Source organism: Lissotriton vulgaris, chromosome 9 (genome assembly GCF_964263255.1).
Source record: "Lissotriton vulgaris chromosome 9, aLisVul1.2, whole genome shotgun sequence".
Lineage (NCBI taxonomy): Eukaryota > Metazoa > Chordata > Amphibia > Caudata > Salamandridae > Lissotriton > Lissotriton vulgaris.
In genome coordinates this window covers 560,668,381-560,687,265 of record NC_141697.1, presented here as the reverse complement: position 1 = coordinate 560,687,265, position 18,885 = coordinate 560,668,381, and the positions used below count along the sequence as shown (strand labels likewise).

At 49.1% G+C, this 18,885-nt stretch overlaps 1 protein-coding gene across 1 annotated transcript in view; it reads right to left on the bottom strand.

Annotated features, from left to right (window-relative positions):
* MEN1 (menin 1) overlaps positions 1-18,885 on the bottom strand; it is a 145,884-nt gene that overhangs the window by 52,376 nt on the left and 74,623 nt on the right. Inside the window, exon 4 of the mRNA XM_086938084.1 lies at positions 13,871-14,079. Coding sequence (XP_086794210.1) covers positions 13,871-14,079 — 209 coding nt within the window. The remainder of the gene's footprint in view (positions 1-13,870; positions 14,080-18,885) is intronic.

Sequence of the window (18,885 nt, the reverse complement as noted above, 5' to 3'; positions counted from 1 at the left end):
AGAAACCGCGTTATTGACCTTGTTGTCAACCCTATGGGGTAATGGCTTGTGACTTGTATAGGGGATCCCTTAGGTTGTGTAAATCTACCATAGTCAGATTGCCCATGCATTTCATCCCTAGAAAGGTGGAGTCAGTCAACCAATTCTAAACCACTAAACATATTTTGTGTATGAGTTTGACTGGCTATATGGGGTTGTGCGTGCCGTCCCCCAACCATCCTTTCCGCCCCGAGGTTTTACCAGTGTCCATTCATTCGGAAGTGGGATGGGGGGTAAAAGTATGACAACGGAAAAGGTTGGATTGAGGTCTCGTGGCTGTAGTGACTCCAGTTGCAAATATGCCCCACAGTACCCGGGTCCCTAAAGTTCACTACCACACAATCTCCTTGTATAGTTTTTGGCCCCACCCAGGACAACCTGCGTACCATCAGGATTTTCGCTAGCGACGTTGCGGGGAAGTGGTCTATGTCTATTCAGCCAGTTGGCGGTTTTATTTGTTAGAGAGATGAAAGATTCCTTAGTTGAATTGGTTAATTTAGGGACCCCAGTTAAAACTACCAGATATGGACTTGATTCTTGTGGTAAGTCAATTCGTATATCCCCAACATTGCCTGCAACGAGTGACTCCCGGGAGATTTCTTTGGGCTTAACCGTATTAGCCCCTGATGATGTATTACCGGGTAGTAATACAGGAGTAGGTGGTTTAGTGGGGGGTACATTTAGAATAGATTGTGCTGCAGGTGTATTAGAGTTGTTTATCACATCCCCCCCTTGTACGTTATTCAGTTGAACAACACCCAAAGAATATTTTTTTATCTTGGTATTGTCCACAATCTCCAATGTTGCTTTCTCAATCTTTGATAACCACTGCTCGATCTTTAAAAGTCTATTTTCAAAAGCTTTGAAAGTTGATTTTAGCAGAGTGCTGAGGTTGTAACGACGGGATTAGGCGTCCCTGTGTTAATTTCGGTTGGTATTAGTATCCCATCTCTCTCTACTTAAGTCGAAGCTTCCGTCCCCAGGCCATTTGGTGCTGAGTTGGTATCGCTGGCACATTTGGCAATTTTGGGCTTCCTGCCTCCGACAGCAGCATTAGTCCCCCGCTTACTCTTGGGAACTGCCCCCTCGCGCCTCCCGCGGAGTTGCCTCGTGTTAGGTCTCACAGGTCTCTCAGGTGAACTGCTGGTAGACACCATAGTGTTCTCTGTAGCCATAGATGTTTGAAACTGATCAATTAATGAGATAGGGCCCTGATCCAGGGGAGAGGGTGGGCTATGGACAGTCACGGGAATGTTGATGATGTTTACACGTGGCAATGGATCTGGAGTACGGGTATTAGCAAGGTGCCCCATAGAAGACCTTTTGGCTAAGGCAAGATCTAAGGACACCCTATGTTCCATAATGCTAATCCCCTGATCAATAACGGAGTTCGCCCTGGTGATGAAATTGTCCAGGGTCCCTGTTATTTTACTTCTTTTGTCATGTGCTGACATTTTACAATACAATTTGACCGGTCAAAGAGGTACTTACAGTTCAGCTTTCAGGACTAGTAGCAGGAGTTTCAATGTTAAATGGGGTGGCCCGGTCCGGTCTCTCTCGGGCTAAAACGGGCCCGCCCTGGGTCCGGGCTTCGCCCGGCGCGCGTCCCGCGAAGCAGGGCTCTGCGTCGATTATATGCGCCTCCTGGCACTGGCGCGTCGTAGTGGTGCACGCCGCTGTTGAGCCTGCCAGGAGTTGTGGTCCCGGGGCGGCGGCCCCGGAGTATGGCGTTACTGACTCTGGCCGGTTGCGGCTTGGAAAATGGCGTGGCTGACTCTTGCCGGTGGCGGCGTCCTCCTCCTCCTCTTCCTACCAGCAATGGCAGTTTTAGGTAGGTTTACGTGGATCAGTCACTTCTCCCCATTCATTTGGGGTAGGGGATGCAATAGACATCATTGGAAAGGGCGGTTCTTCGGTCCTTGAACACCTGAGCCGTCGTATCATTGAGCTTACTGTCCGGCGCTGAGTGGTTTCCTCTACTGAGGGTGACAGGTCCGAGACCTTGCTCCCCCAACGCAAGGGGGCCTCCTAAAGGTAAGGACAAGGCAAATTCCCAAGCTAAGGCTGCCAAGGGTTCCGCCTCGTCCGACGCCTTTGAGAGGCTGCGCCAGGCCTTCCTTAAGAGACGCCTGGATGGCCTAGGAAGACAAGCAGATTCGCAACCGGAGGGAACCCCTGATGACTATTCCTATCCCCACACTGGGGCAGATGGAGATACTGGGGACGACACAGACGCCCCCAACTGGGAGTCAGACGAGGAACAGGGTCCGAGCAGACCCAGGCACACGGAAGGTGAGCGCTTAGAAACCCCAGTTGGAGGTACCTCATGCTCCGGTCTCGGTAGATATCTCAGGTTTGCGCAACGCTGAGGACATATACCACCCCCGCTCTGCAGGCTGGATACCGGCGGACCTGGTGGCGTTATATGTGGCTAGCCGGATTCGGAAGCCCATGGACCAGGAAATCCGGGGCAGTCTCTAAGGGGAATGTCCCCAGCCTTCCCTCCAGAGTAAAGAGGCATGTACTTCAGTAATTGACGCCAAAATGGCCACCTTCATTGGCAAGTTAATTAAGGACCCTAAAAAGGGCCTGGACTGATCCTGGCGATCTTGGACATACTGGGCCCACTTGACAAGATTATGGACATGGCGGAGGACGCCAAAGAGACAGGCCACATGATAGATCCTGAGATCCTCTCGGGCTGGACGCAAAGAGCCCTATGTTTTCTCGGCAACACCAACTGTGCATTATTAACGCAGCGTAGGCGCTCTTTACTTATCAAAATTGAACCAGAGACTGGGTGAGTTGGCCTCTACTGAGGGCGGAGCCGTGGCCAATGGGGGCCTCTTCGGAGAGCCTTTTATTAAGCAGTTATCCCGCTTTGTCAACCTTTTCCTCGCTTGACAAAGCACAACAGTTTTTAAAGAAAGTGTTCAGCCAGCAGATTTTTGGAGGGGCCAGAAGAGGAAGGGGGCGCCCCTCCGGCCGTCCTTATAACAATCCCCACAAGTTCCAGACCAAACGGACAAGTTACTACTTGTGTAACAGTATATCTGTAAGAGACATTAGTTAGTGATAGGTTCCTTACCTTAGAATATCCCCAGGCATCAGACTGGATCTGGAAAGTTTTGCTTAGCAGTACCCTTGCACGTCAGTAGGTGGCGTCCTGCGGCACAGCGTCCATCAGTGGCGGCGTCCGCGCCGAGATGACGTCACGGAGAGTACTTAGGTGCCACCCTTGCGCGCTGACGTCAGTTCTGTACACAACTTTCCTCGCCAGGAACGTAGAGCCATGTAAGATACTGACCATTGGTGCATAAAACTAGGGCCCTGAAAGGGGATGACCTTTACCCTAGTAATCAGTTCGCAGAACAGAGAGGATGGGCGGGGCAGTAAGGAATCTATCACTAACTAATGTAATGTAGTCACTTGTGCATCTGAAAGACACGTTAGTGATAGATTCCTTACGTTAGAATAGATACCCCAGCAATACCAACCCCGGTGGTGGGTCTGCGAACAAAATTACACCAAAAAGTCACGGAGAACAGAACGGCCAAAGAAGCTGTCTCTCCGGACTTCACTGTCAAGGCAGTAGTGCTTTGTAAACTGGTGCAGCAAGGCCCACATAGCTGCCTGACAAATGTCCTGCAAGGGAACGCCGCCTGCCAAGGCATTAGTGACTGCAGTTGCCCTGGTCGAATGGGCACGCAGCCCCACAAAAGGCTCCTTCCTGGCCAAGGAGTAACATGCTTTGATGCACAGAACAACCCACCGGGAAATGTTCTGTTTGTGCACAGCCTCACCTTTTTTGGCACCCACGTAGCTCACAAAGAGCTGATCATCCACCAGGAAATGTTGTGTACGCTGCAGATAGAAAGCAAGCGCATGTTTTGGGTCCAGGCGGTGGAGCCTCTCCTCTTCCCTGGAAGTATGCGGAGGCAGAAAGAAGGTGGGCAAAGTGATGGTCTGCCCGATGTGGAAGGGCATGACAAGCTTTGGCAAGAAAGAAGGACGGGTCCTAAAAAACCACCTTGTCCGGATGAACAGAAAGGAAAGGAGGTTTAGAAGAAGAGCCTGGGGCTCACTCACTCTTCTGGAAGAGGTGATAGCTACCAGGAAAGCCGTCTTTAGAGAAAGAAGACGTAAAGGTCAGGTATGAAGGGGCTCAAAAGGGGCGCACATCAGAAAAGTCAAGACAAGATTTAAGTCCCATTGAGGCCTTACGATAGGCACAGGAGGATAGATGTGTGTAATGCCTTTGAGAAAGCGACTAACACCCGGGGACTTAAAAAGAGAAGGCTGATCTGGAAGGCGGAAATAGCAGAAAGATAGCCTTTGATAATGCCAAGAGCAGAGCCTTGCTGGGCCAGAGATGGGAGAAACAGAAGAACCTCAGAAAGAGGGGCTGAAAGGGGGATCCACAGCCTTTGCTGTGCACTATGCCACAAATCTGTTCCATCTGCAGGCGTATTCCGTTTTAGTGGAGGGACGCCTGGCTGCCAGAATGACATTACAGACTTCGGGAGGAAGGTCGAAGGCCGTCAACTGTCGTTGTTCAATATCCACGCATGGAGGTGGAGGCTGGACAGGTTCGGGTGGAGGACCGTTCCCTGCTGTGTTGTAAAGCGTTTTAGGATCCGAGCGAAATTTACCGATTCATGCCCTTATATAGGTACAATTCACATTGCCCTTATATAGGCATGGAAATCATAACCATATTTAGACATAGCCCATGCAGTCCAAATACAGGCATGGCTACTTCCACTCGATCCAAAAAGCCACAACGATTTCATGAAAAACTCGGCTTCAGCAGTCAGGGACATCCCCTTGCTCGAATATTGAGCTGACGCACTGATCGAGAAGCGGTCCTTTCTCTCGCGGAGAATTCAGCTCCAATGTTTCCAAGCTCCCCTCGCGGGGTGTTGGGAAATCGAGTCCCTAGACAGAGCTACCAGACCTCCTTCCTTCTAAAACCAAGGTACGGAGCTGATTAGAACCGAAGAGGAATCTTGGTTAGATTTTTGGCAAAGAAAAACTAAACCTATGCTACACTTCACTTACTTCTTCCCTCGTACTAGACTTAGGCTAGGTACATCGGGGTAGGTGCATTTTAGAAGCACCAGTTGAGTAATTTTAGCCTTTGTTATTTATGTATGTATTTATCTATGGTTTAGAAACCATACAATGCTTTTACAGTATTATTTTAGAATACTCTTCTTACTGTACAAATTATACTTTGCAACCAGTATTACGATTGTAGCAGTTCACTTTACGTGCAAGAGAAAGAAGACTGTTCAATAAATTATTTTATTGAAAACGCCCATCTCTCTATTTTCTCTGCACCGCTGATGAAACTAAGCATGCACAATTGACTGAGTAAAAGATCTATCTATTGTTTCCACGACTCTGAAGATACGTTTATTCTTGGGGAAACCAAGTTGTCATGTTTATGCGGTTGTCAGAAACTAATCCCTTCTTGTGTATTCGAGAACGTTTCTAGTGACCTCTGAGCTAGCTGGCACTCACAATTAAGTCTAATATATTCGATAGAGACCTAGTTGACCCAAGTCCTACGTCAAATCTATAGGATATATTATTCCAATGCACAGAGCCTATTGGGACTATAGGAACTACACTACAGCTACTGCGACAGAAGATCCGTCTGCCTCTTCGGGAGGATCGGGGGATCGATGATCATACTAAGTAGCTCGGGATACCATACTCTTCTAGCCCAGTTCGGAGACACAAGATTAACTTTGGCCCAGTCGCGCATGATGACCTTCAGAACTCTGGGCAGAAGTTGTGTAGGCGGAAAAGCGTACAATAGACCGCAGCTCCACTCGGGACGAAAAGCGTCTCGGAGCAAGCGCCGCCTTGGAAATTCCACCGCCCAGAACTAATGACATTGCACGTTCTCTTCAGTGGCGAATAGATCTAACCAAGGCTCTCCCCACTGCAGAAAGAGACCTTGAGCCACGTCAGAGTTCAGACGCCATTCGTGATCCATCAAGCAACAGTGGCTGAGTTTGTCCGCCCTGGCGTTCAGAGAACCTGCCTTGTGTTGAACCACCAAGGTAATGCCTTGATGTTCCAGCCATGTTCAGAGGCGCAGAGCCTCCTGTCATAGGGTCCAGGACGCCACCCCACCCTGTTTGTTGCAATACCACATGGCGGTGGTGTTATCCGTCAACACCTGCACTACACTTCCCCGGACAGAGGGAAGGAATGCCTTCAGTGCAAGTCGGATAGCCCGCAGCTCCAGGAGGTTGATATGGAACCAGGACTCCGCCGGACACCAGAGGCCTCTGATCTCCGCCTCTTCAAGTGGCCTCCCCATCCCAGGAGGGACACATCCGTCACCACTGTGTGCTCCGGTTGGGGAAGGGAGAGGGATCTGCAATTAACCCAATGGCGATTTGAGAGCCACCACTGCAGTAGTCGTGCAGTGCCCTCCGAGATCTGGACATGATCGGACAGTTTCCCTGATGCTGTACCCACTGCACTTCAGGTCTCACTGAGGAGCCCGCATATGCAATCTGGCATGTCGCACTAGCAGGAGGCCATCAGGCCCAGGAGCCGGAGGATAATCCTGACAAACCCGGGATAGAGGCTGAAAGATCAGATTCATAGCCTGAATATCCCTGACTCGCTGCTCGGGAGGATAAACCCGAAACTACGTCGAATCCAGAAACGCTCCAATGAAGGGGAGCTTCTGAGAGGGACTCCGGCGCGACTTCGGCACATTGAGAGAGAACCTCAGCAAATACAGGAGGTCGGTTGTAGTTGGACGGTGGGTAACGACTGCCTGGGGCGAGCCCGCCTTCAACAACTAGTCATCGAGGTAGGGGGAAGACTGACACCCCTGACCTGCGCAGATGAGCTGCCACCACCGCCATCACTTTTGTGAACACCCGAGGGGTGCTGGTAAGGCCAAAGGGGAGCACAGTAAACTGAAAATGCTCCTGGCCTACCGTGAACTGCAGGTAACACCGGTGGGCCGGCAGGATGGGGATGTGAAAATATGAGTCTTGCAAGTCCAAAGCTACCATCCAGTCTCCCGGGTCGAGAGCAGTCAAGACCCGAGCCAATGTTAACATCTTGAACTTATCCATCTGGAGGAAGCGATTAACGTCACGGAGGTCCAAGTTAGGACACAGACCCCCAATGTCCTTCTTGGGGACCAGAAAGTAGTGGGAATAGCAACCACTCCCCACTTCTGGCCCAGGAACGCACTCGATGGCCCCCTTGGCCAAGAGGGCCGCAACTTCCTGTTGGAGAAGAGCCAAATGATCCCCCGACATGCGGTGGCACCGAGGTGGCATGACTGGGGGTGGGGACTGAAAGGGAAGGGGGTAACCCTTGCAGATTATCTGCAACTCTATTTGACTGATGTAATCTAGCACCAGCGACAGAGGTGATGGTAGATCCTGCCACCCACCGGTGTGGGGTCTGCCCTGAACCTCAGATTAGGAGGGTTTAGAGGCGGAAGCAGCGGGGGTGGAGGTGGATGGACCCGCACACTGGTTCCCCGCCCCGCCCATGCGGAATCCTCAACGGTGGCTTCGCTGCGGCTGGTTCTGCACAGGTCTGGTGGAAGGGCGCACCTGGGCGCCTCAACCCTGGTTATGAAAGGAACGAAAACCAGGAGTGGCCGGGGCCTTAGTAGAAAGACCCAGGGACTTGGCCGTAGCCCGCAAGTCTTTAATGCGTTCCAGGGCACTGTCAGCCTTGTCGCCAAACAGACGTGTGCCATCAAAGGGCATGTCCATGAGAGATCGGGCGGAACCCGGTCGAAAGCAACCAGGAGTGGCGCTGCAACACATCAGGACAAGCCCCTCACTTTTGCAGTTTCGCAAAAGATTGAAGACCTGGCTTTTTAATCAGTAATATTGACAATTAACCTTCAGGAGCCTTTTTTCATCTTGGGAAAATTAGGTGAATAATCTAGCGCCGAAACGCCTACGGGTATTCGTTCGCGCTCAATAAATTGCAAAAATAAAATAAATAAAATAAGTAGAGATCGCCCTGCCCAGGGAGTCGGCGGTGTCTAACCCACACCGGATGGCAAACTTAGCCGCATCTTTGCCCTCAGCAATCGCCTGAGAAAGGGTAGCCTGCACCTCCTCAGGACACTGAGGCAACACATGAGCAACAGCGTCCCACACCACGTGGGAGTAGCGGCCCAACAAGCAGGCGGTGTTCACCGACCGCAGCCCAAGGCTGGCAGAGGAGAACAAGCGCTTCCCAAACTGGTCCAGCCTTTTAGAATTCTTATTCAGCGGCCTGTGTGAAAGGCATCCTACGACGTCGAGGCCTGAATGACCAGGCTCTCAGGCGTAGGGCGAGTGGTCAAGAAAGCGGGGCCACCTGGCGCCGGTCTGTGGCATCTAGCGATCCCAGTGGCCGGCCTCGACCAGGTGCCCAAGAGGACCTCTGTAAGAGTGTCATTAAAGGGAAGCAGCTGCTCCGCCGAGTTAGACACCGGCTTTAGCACCACGGTGAGGAGGTTGGTCTTGAGGGCCACTGAGGGGAGGTCAAGATTGAGTACTTCAGCAGCCGGACGGAGGACCACCATATAGTAGGCACCCTCCTCCATTGTGGGCAGGGGAGAGGCGAATCCCGGGTCAGAAGAGACATCGAGGTCACCTGCATCCCCCAAATCATCCACCCAATCAAGCTCGGAGTCACATTGCCGAGCAAGAGGATCCTCGGACCCTTCCCATACGCCTCTGGCGTGGAGGGAGTTAGACGTGGAGGCAGAGCCGGGGCAGGAGAGGGGACGAACGGCGTCAGGAACGGCGCCGGTTCCAAATGCTGATCCCAAGTAGGAACAAAATGGTCTGGGAACTGGGGCAGGGGTGGGATAAACGGAACCCAGTGCGGTGCCGGGAGGGAGCATGGGGTGGGGCCGGGGCTGGAGCAGAGGGTGGGGCCGGGGCTGGAGCCGAGGGTGGGGCCGGGGCTGGAGCCGAGGGTGGGGCCGGGCTGGAGCCGAGGGTGGGGCCGGGGCCGGCAACACCGCACCTCATGGCGCCAGGGCCGGAGCCAGCGGCGCAGGATCCTGTGGCGCCGGGGCTGGAGCCGATGGCGTAGCCGCCGGACCAGCAGGATCTGGACACGGGTCCGCGGGCGGGAGCCAGAGGTATGTAAAGGTGGTCCAAAGCAGCAAGGAATTTTTGCAGCTATTTGGGAGTTGCCGATGGACCCGGGTATGGCGGGTAGGCCGCAGAACTATCTGGCTCCAGAGGAGCGGCGTCAGAGAGCGAACACGCTTCTTCGACTTCTTTTTATGGCGACGCTTACCGGAATCCGAGGAAGAAGACTTGGAGTCCAAGGAGCTACGTCTTCGGTCCTGCCAGCGGTCCCGAGAGTGGCCCCTAGACCGGGAGCGGCGACGCGATGAATGCTGGACCTCCAGCAGCTTCCAACGCCGCTCCCGTAAGGCCTTGGGGGCCATGGCACAGCAGTTGCGGCAGTCCCAGCAGTCGTGGTCGGCCTCCAGGCAATAGAGGCAAACATTGTGGGGGTCCGCTACCGACATGTTTCGGCGACAGGTCCCACAGGACTTGAAACCAGGCATCCCTACGTGCACCAAGAGAAAGTTGGGAGACAAAAAGTCTCAAAATAATGGTCAAAAATAGACCAAGGTACGTGCTGAATCCGGATCTGCTCTTACTGGCGCAGAAAAAGAAAGAACTGAGCTCAGCGCGCATGGGTGGCGCCCAAGTACTCTACGTGACGCCATCTAGACGCTGACGACGCCAGTAACAGACGCGGAGTCGCAGGACGCCACCTACTGACGCGCAAGGGTACTGCTAAACAAAACTTACCGGATCCAGTCTGACACCATTGGGATATTCTAAGGTAAGGAATCTATCACTAATGTGTCTCTTTCAGATGCTCCATGCAGTAGCTGGATCGGAAAATGTTTGGGGGGTTCTATCCCTCAAGAGGATGCTGCAAAGAATGTGGAGGGAGAGGCAACCCCACAGGAGCAAACAACGCACCTGGAGGACCTACCGGTAAGGCCTATCCCTGCTTTCCTGAAGACGGCTGGAAGGCCAGAAACCGGTCCCCGGTAGCTGGTTTCTGGTCCAGGGAAGGCATGGCTTGGCAGTTCGGGCTGGACTGTTCCCAAGAGGCACAGGGTCAGACTGATTTGCATATAGCCATGTCTGAACTGGGGTGGCAGAGTGGGCTAAAGAACGGTGATGGATCAAACCCAGATCTTTTGACTGGGTGTGAGTGTTTGATTGGTTCAGATGCTCCGTCCATCACCACCCCCTTTTGTATCGCTTTTGGCCGCCATACGTGTGGCAGGGTATGCTCAGACGTGAGTCCCTTGCTCACTTTGCCACTGGATTCAAGCAAGCCGGCTGAAGACGGCTGGAAGGCCAGAAACCGGTCCCCGGTAGCTTGTTCCCGGTCCAGGGAAGGCATGGCTTGGCAGTTCGGGCTGGACTGTTCCCATGAGGCACAGGGTCAGACTGATTTGCATATAGCCATGTCAGAACTGGGGTGGCAGAGTGGGCTAAAGAACGGTGATGGATCAAACCCAGATCTTTTGGCTGGGTGTGAGTGTTTGATTGATTCCGATGCTCCGTCCATCACCACCCCCTTTTGTAACGCTTTTGGCCGCCATAAGTGTGGCAGGGTATGCTCAGACGAGAGTCCCTTGCTCACTTTGCCACTGGATTCAAGCAAGCCGGGCTGAAGACGGCTAGAATGCCAGAAACCGGTCCTCGGTAGCTTGTTTCCGGTGGACTTCCCTACATCCTGAAGGGTTCTTGAGCAATATCTTCCCGATACAGTCCGGCAGTGTCTCAGGTTACCACAATGGAAAAAGTGTTTAATCCTCAGGGAATTGTGCTGGGTCATGGCAAGAGAGAAATTCTTATTACCCCATTTAGCCCGGATCGTCGACCTTCTCTCATCTTCGATACAAGCAATCTTTCCGAGCCCATTGCACTATCAGGCACTACAACGCTTGGAGACTCAGCACCTTCATCGCGGTCTCTCGTATTCGCAGGAGATCTCCCTCTCGCAGGAGGCGCATACAGAGCTCCTCTGGTGGCTCGAACACACGCAGGCCTGGAATGGGAGGGCCATTGTCGGATCAGAACCGGATTTGGTGATCGAATCAGACGCCAGTAGTCTTGGGTGGGGCACCCGCTGTGGAGACGTTACTACAGATGGACACTGGTCTGAGCACGAGCAACGTTACACATCAATTGCATAGAGCTCCTAGCCGGATCCTTCGCGATTAGCAAACTAGAGGCCGACAAGGTCTCCAGCGCCATCTTACTAAACATTAACAATATCTCGACGGTGAAATATATTAATCAACTAGGGGGCACTTAGTCCAAGCTTTTGGCAGATTTGGCCAAAGAATTCTGGGATCACTGCCAGACTCAAAATCTGTTGGTCATTACAGAATATCTTCCGAGTTCTCTCAATCAGACGGAGGATTGGTTTTCCAGACATCCACAGGATGACAGCATTTGGAAGCTGGATCCGTCCCTCTTATGGAGACTGGTGGCTCAGTGGGGTCCATGTCAAGTGGACCTTCTTTGCATCACGTCTCAACTTAAAGATTCACTGATTCTTCAGCTGGTGCCCAGACCCCTTCCAACAGATGCCTTCTTGCCGTATTGGACCCTGTTCCGCGTTTATGCGTTTACCCCGTTCGCCATGATTCCCAGGCTCACGGCTTTAGTCTGGAAGCAGAAGGAGAAGGTAATTCTAGTGATGCCGCTTTGGAAATCTCAAGTCTGGTATCCAGTCTTCTGGAACTTTCTAAAGATTTTCCAATCCTACTTCCCTGGGCTCTTCGTATTCTGACAGATGCTCACGGCAACTTAAACCCACAAGTTCGAGAGGGCAGCTTACATCTCATGGGTTGGAGCATTACAGGGGACGTTGGGAGGTCCCGGGCCTTTCGGCAAGAGCTTCGACCCTTCTCAGGAAGGCATGGGCAGAATCTACGGTCAAACGATACCGATCATCTTGGAGAAAATGGTCTCGCAGGTGTGTGCAACAGGGTTTGGATCCCGTGGGGGCTGATGTGATCAATGTGGTCAACTATCTATCGGAGTTAGTGGATCAGGGCCTAGCATACCACTCAATTGACACGAGTAGATCTGCGACTTCAGCAGGCCACTCACCCATTTCAAGGTCCCAGTAGGGGAACATCCCCATGTCTGTTGATTGCTGAGGGGTATACGCATGTCGTTCCCTCCCCGTCCGAAGTACTACTCTCTGTGGGAGGTTAATACAGTGCTCCATCTGCTCCAATCTTGGCAAGACAATCAATACCTTTCCTGTAAGGAACTGACATGTAAGTTGGCGAAGCTTCTTTGCCTGATCTCGTGCAAGCAAGTATCGGATGTTCGATCCTTTCTTTGAGGTGTCAGCGCGGGTGTTGACACCGGAAGGGGTGTCGTTCACCATCCGGCCTTCCCAGGTCACCCGAAGTTGTGTGTTGTGCGATATCTGAGGACATACTAGATGATGAATGAAGAACACAGACCACCAGGGGTATCACAACTTTTTCTTTCACTCAAGAAGCCTTTCAAAGCTGTGACAGCTGTCACGATTGCCCTTTGGGTGAGATGGATACTCCAGGAAGAAGCGGGTATTGATACTTTAGCTTTCGAAGCCCATTCAGCACGGGGAGCCATGGCTTTGAAAGCCTTTGCCCTTTGAGGGCGCTTGGAGGACATCCTCGGCAGATTGGTCCTCGGACTCTACCTTTAAGACCTACTATTTTAAACCTCTCTTGGGCTTGGCTTCTATGGTTGTCGATCAGCTTTGAACTTGCATAATCCGAGCCTCCGGTCCAGACATAGAATGTAAAATTTCCTAGCTATTGTGAAGGAAAGTTTCAATTCTATTAAGGATGTGGAGGCTAGGATTATCCCACCCAGTGTAATTGTTATTCCTACCTACCCCCCCCCCCCGATGTTGGGAAGCTCCAATTTGGTAAATTATTGAACTTTCAGAGGGTTCTGGGGATATGCTTGTGCTAGATTTGTTATGTGATCTTTTATTGTTGATTACTGATGACTTTCTATTGCCGGTATAATGATTAGTTATCAAATGCCGACACTGTTCCTTTTATTTCATGATCTGATCAGAAACAAAGAATATTAACTGCACGTTGGAACATGTGTTTCGCCCGAAGAAAGAGAAAGTGCTGTTCCTTGATGTTGTTTATATGGAACTGCCTCTATGGTTATTTTGATCTGTGAAAAGACTCATGAAATTTGTAGTCTTAGCTGTTACTGGTTAAGGCTGCTGAGCAATAAAACGAGAAAGAGATTAGCATAATCTTCGCCTCCGAGTCCTTAATAGAATTGAAACTTTCCTTAACAATAGTTAGGACATTTTGCATTCTTCTATATACCTTAAGACTGCCTATTAAACAGCTTCTACTTAAGACCACTTAACTGTATATAACGTGTTGGAAACATAAGTACATTTTAATAATAATGGTCTACATCCAGCTGCATGAAGTATTAAAACCATGTCACAGAGAATCCTATTGCAAGGAAGATAAATTAATTTGAAGGGAAGTGTACTGTAGTTCTCATAAGTTCCATTACATAAAAGAGCTCACGTTTGTGCTCAGTAAGACGAGCACAAAATCCGAAAGAGAAGGGGAAGTAGAAAAATGAAAAACACAGGGGTCTGGAACAGTTAAAGCGGAAAAAGATTAGAATGGGAGTCTGATAAAAATAGGAAAAGTCAAAGCCCAGACAATTAACATGCTGAAATACGAAACATTTCCCATAATCTACCACATTGTGCAGACACAGGGCTCTTCAGTTACCCGTTCAGCTACACCAGAATTCACAGTTTGCCCACGGCGGTCCTCATTGCCTTTGCCATGCCACGTCACCTCAGCAGTCTCTTGCCCATCTTTGCCAAAGACTACCCAGGCATGGTCCTCCGACAATGCCAAGTGAACGTCTGGGAGGCCCAGTGTCTGGCAGGCACCCACCACTGCAAAAGCCACTCCGGAACTGTCTAGTTTGGTGCCTGAATGAAAAGAAAACAACATGAAAAACACAAAGCAAGAACATAAACAGCAAAAGCTTTAATTTGACAGTGAATACTTATTTTTAGTACAGAGATTAGTGTACATAGTCGAAAAGTGAAGAGCTGAAGCCTATATGTCCACATTTTAGTGCTCTGACCAAGCAGTCCAGTTCCACTCCTGATTCCTATACTAAAACACCTTATTCAAAGTGCACAATCTTAAGCCTTCTTGATTAGAGCAGTTTCCGAATCAGCAGCATCTAAACACTACTCTTATGACAGCAGTTGAAATTCACTGCACCAAATAGAAAGAATCTTTCACTTTAAAGACAGAAAGTAGGAGAAGCAGAGGGGTAGGAAGAGAGATCTAAGGGCTGATCTTGGGGTTTTCAAAATTAAGATCATACAGGATGTCCTGCAACAGTGAATGGGAAGTACCGGTGAAAGGATGGGTACACAGAAAGGAGTTAACCAGCAGAACAAGAACTCTCTGCTGAAAATGGGCCAATCCATTGTGAAAAGACATGGACACTGCTTGTCCTGCTAAACAATTAAAATGTTGAGAAAAAACTGTGCAACCATAAACAATCAAGTGGGCTTGAACGATATTGCAATTTTGGTAGTGACTGAATAGCTTATGCCTAGATTTCTACTGAGGGGAATCATGTACAAATACAGATGCGTTTATTGAGGACCACATAAGCATTCAGATGAGCATTTTTGGACTATTCTGCTGTTCAAATGCATTTTTAAATTCTTTGTTATTTATCATCTTTCTCAAAAGAAATCAATGCACAATTAAGTACCAGATTCCAAAAACAGCCCCCAGGTTGTTCTTCTGTGCGACGGCGGTCATTTTAACCAAGCCTGCCCAATCGTATAGATCAATGCAGAGTTCAGACAAACACAGTATACTTACCCGCACATTTTCAAATTAAAGGCAGTCTCTGTAATGAAGCTTGCGTGACATGACTAACAGGACATCATCTACTGTGGCTTTTACTCATAAAGATATAGAAAAATTACCTACACTGCTCAATGGCTAATACCTTCTGAAGCACACACTGGCGAAAATTGATGGACAAGACTTTCTCTTAGCAGTTTTGACACATTCCATGTGGGCATCTGGGTCACTGCGATGAATTTCAAAATATTACACAGAAAAACGCACACAAGTTTTAAACAGTTGAGAAAAGAAGTTACATAGAACCCATATTCCTACACACTTCAGGCACAGCCAGTGCATCCTATAAACTGATTGTGGGCATGAGATCTCCCTACACCAGAGCAACTAAGCCGTTTTCCATGTTGTCAATCACAGTACTCAGATGATGGAAGGCAGTATTACAATGGATTACTCTAGAAAGAGATTGCTGTATTCTGACATTATGGCTCTTCCCACATGCGCATGTCTTTAATGATGATACAATAGCAACAGGGGTTGGACCTGCTTCGACAATGATGGAATGTTGTTAAACTGGATTAACTTTCAGCTAAACCCCTTAGATAGTGAAAAGCATTTAAGATTATACAGATGGTTGTATCTGTAGACATTATGAGCAATAAATGCTTAGCACCCAGATGTATCTATTATATGTGCGGTTTGCATCAAAATCCAATGACCTGCTTATGACTCAACTCTGCCTAACTGACGCAATCTGGATAGAAACTGGGTTCCTCTCTACCATTGTTGTTTTGACATGTCAATTCTTCGGATCCAGATTTACCCTCTCACCCAGACATGCTTAATTGCGTCTCCACCCACTCCAATGTCCAAGCAACTACCCCGGCCCTTTAACTCTTCCACTCTCCTCCTTCCGATACTTTCATATTGCCAACTAAACCATCATGCATTACCCACCATTAGATTTGAGTGCTGTTGATCTTCACCTCCGTCCATAGAGCAGGGAAGAACATAACTGGTTCATTATTTCACCAACTTTCCACCTCCCTCCCTCCCACCCACAAATATCCTATGACTACTCAAACCCCACAGATCTTCACACCTTCTGAAATACTACTATTTAAACTGCATTGTCACGAAATGCTCTCCAAATCAGAAATTCTTTACCTTTTACCCCCTCATAAACGACATCCACCCACTTCCAATTTCACTCTGGTTCCATTCCTAATTCTGAACATGCTTTCTGTGGTCACACATTGTTGACCAACTCGACATCCTGGTTTAACAGAAATGTTTCTTTAGGACAGCAGCCCGAGGCAAAGTCATCACTTTGTTCTACAAGTTCGACCTCTCCTTCCCAAGAGTTGACCTTGTAATAGGCACCCGCGCGGAACCCCTACAAGTCTAATGCAGCCTTACCGACTGATGCAATCATATAATCTACCTGTATACCCCTGCCTGAGGGAATAATATTCCACCTCCAAACTATCAAGTGCTCGGTCACCAATCACATTTTTGCCAACTACTTGCCTCAACTCCTGATCTCCGAATCCAACCTCATCCTGGTTGGAGATTTTAATATGTGGGCTCATTAAACTAACCACCAAATCAGAAATGTGGAGGTGCAGGACCTGAAGTAGCTTGCCTGTGGTCCAAATCGCAGGTAAAGCCACACCATATGACTTTAATTCTCAGCTGATGTCAACACTGACCACTTTCTTTAGCATATAGCATTCCCAAAGTCAGATGCCCTTCCTATCCATTCCCCTCAAAATAGGTCCCTACCTACACCCACCATGTTCATCTCAAAGAGTATGAAAAATAACTAACTGCTCTGTCCATTGCCTCCTCCACCTCAAACGTAGAGTGCTACCACTACAGCTGCTCCGTGCTGTGCCATTGTAGGAAACAGGAATTTTGTTGCAGCTGTCGCCCCCCGCCCCCGCAACCCACCCACATTATTGCCCACTTTAGAACTACTAGATGCTGGTTTTCAACTCTGACAGTGCACTGAGGCCTGCTAACCAGACTCAGTGACCGTGCTCTTTCCCTAAAACAAGGTAACTGCTCAATTGCTCCCCAATTGACAAAACCTTAAGCACCTCTAAGTCCCTAGTAAATAGTACCTCTGGTACCTGGGCATGGGTACTAAAGAGTCCCTAGGGGTTAAAGCATGTATTGTGCCACCCGAAGGAACCCACCACCAAACGCATGCAGACTGCCATTGCAGACTGCACATAATAGCGCGGACAAATGTAAACACACAACATGACACACCCTGTGTGCCATGCCCCCAGACACTGCATGCACTATATGTCCGTCACCAGTAAAGCAGGCCTTATAGCACTTAGGCAGGGTGCATTATATTCGATGTGAGAACATATCTACATGAGCAGATATGCCCCTGCGCTGCCTAGTTCAATTGCTAGATTGTACAAGTGAAGAATCTTGAGTATATGTACTGGCAATGGTCATTACAGGTTTTCTAGCTACATGATGGTTTTCTGGAACCTATGGTGTTTGGTATCAAACACCTCATCTTAATAAATCCCTACTGATGCCAGTAGGGGATTTATTAAAACATGCAGCCAGAGGGCACCTCATAGGTGCCCTCTGAAAACCTACCAGCCTCTTAGTGTGCTGTCTGACTGGTATTGTTGTGTTTATATCTAGGACCCTAAATCTATATTCCCGATGTATGCCCTTGTGAGGTTATAATCAATAATATCCTGATAAAGGCATAATAATCAGATCCATATTCAGTAATAGCCCATGCAGTCCAAAGCACAGCACGGCTACTCCCATCGACTCCTAGAAAGCACAACAGGTTCTTTAAACAAACCAAGCCTCCAGCAGCCCGGGAAATCCCCCCTGCTTTTGTTTTGATTTGAACAAGAACTTCTGAAGTCCAGAAAGAAGTTAGTTCTTAGTGACGTCTTATGTCCAACCTTACGTGAAACCCGGCACCTTCCAGGTATAAAATACCAACAGTTGCCTTAAGCAAACACACAGTGGTTTGGAGCAGAGCGGCCATCTACTTGCCCGAGAGCCCAGCTGATGCGAGAAGCACACGGAAGCCGCCCCTCCTGTTTGACGCACTGAGAGAGATGCTGTCTTTTTCTCCAGCCGAGAAAATCCAGCTCCGGTGTTTCCAGCCTACACTTGCGGGTTGCTGGAATATCGAGTCCTGAGGAAAAGAGATACCAGACTTCCCACATTCTATTACCAAGGTACGGAGCCAACTAAACCCTTAAGAGAATTCTTGATGCAGATTCTTGGCAAAATAATCTTGACCAACTTAACTTAAAACTGCTACTTACTCATCCCTTCCCACGTATTAGGCTTAGGTCAGGTACACCGGGGTAGGCTTAGTTAGAAGCACCAGTTGAGTACATTAGTCAATGTATTTATGTATGTATATATTTTATCCATTTTAAAGTATCATATGGCTAAGAAACCATATAAATGCTTTTACAGTATAATTTCATAATACTACTTTTGCTGTACGCACTTTACTTTAAGTATTGCAATTGTGGCAATTCATTTCTCTTGCATGAGAAAGAAGACTGCTCAATAAATAACACCTTTTTATTGAAAACGCCTGTCTCTCTATTTCTCTGCACTCTGGTGAAACTAAGTATGCACTGCTGACTGAGTGAAATAGCTGTCTATTGTTTTCACACAACTCTAGAGATACACTCTTATTCTGAGGGAGCAAAGTTGTCATGTTTATGCGGTTGTCGGAAACTGAATCCCTTCTTGTCTGAGCCAGGGGACTTGTTCCTCCCTATTCATTCAAGAAAGTTTCCAGTGACCTCTGAGCTAGCTGGCGCAAACCTAAATTAAGTTTAACATAGTCAGTAGAGACCCAGATGACCTAAGTCCTACGTCTACACTGCTGT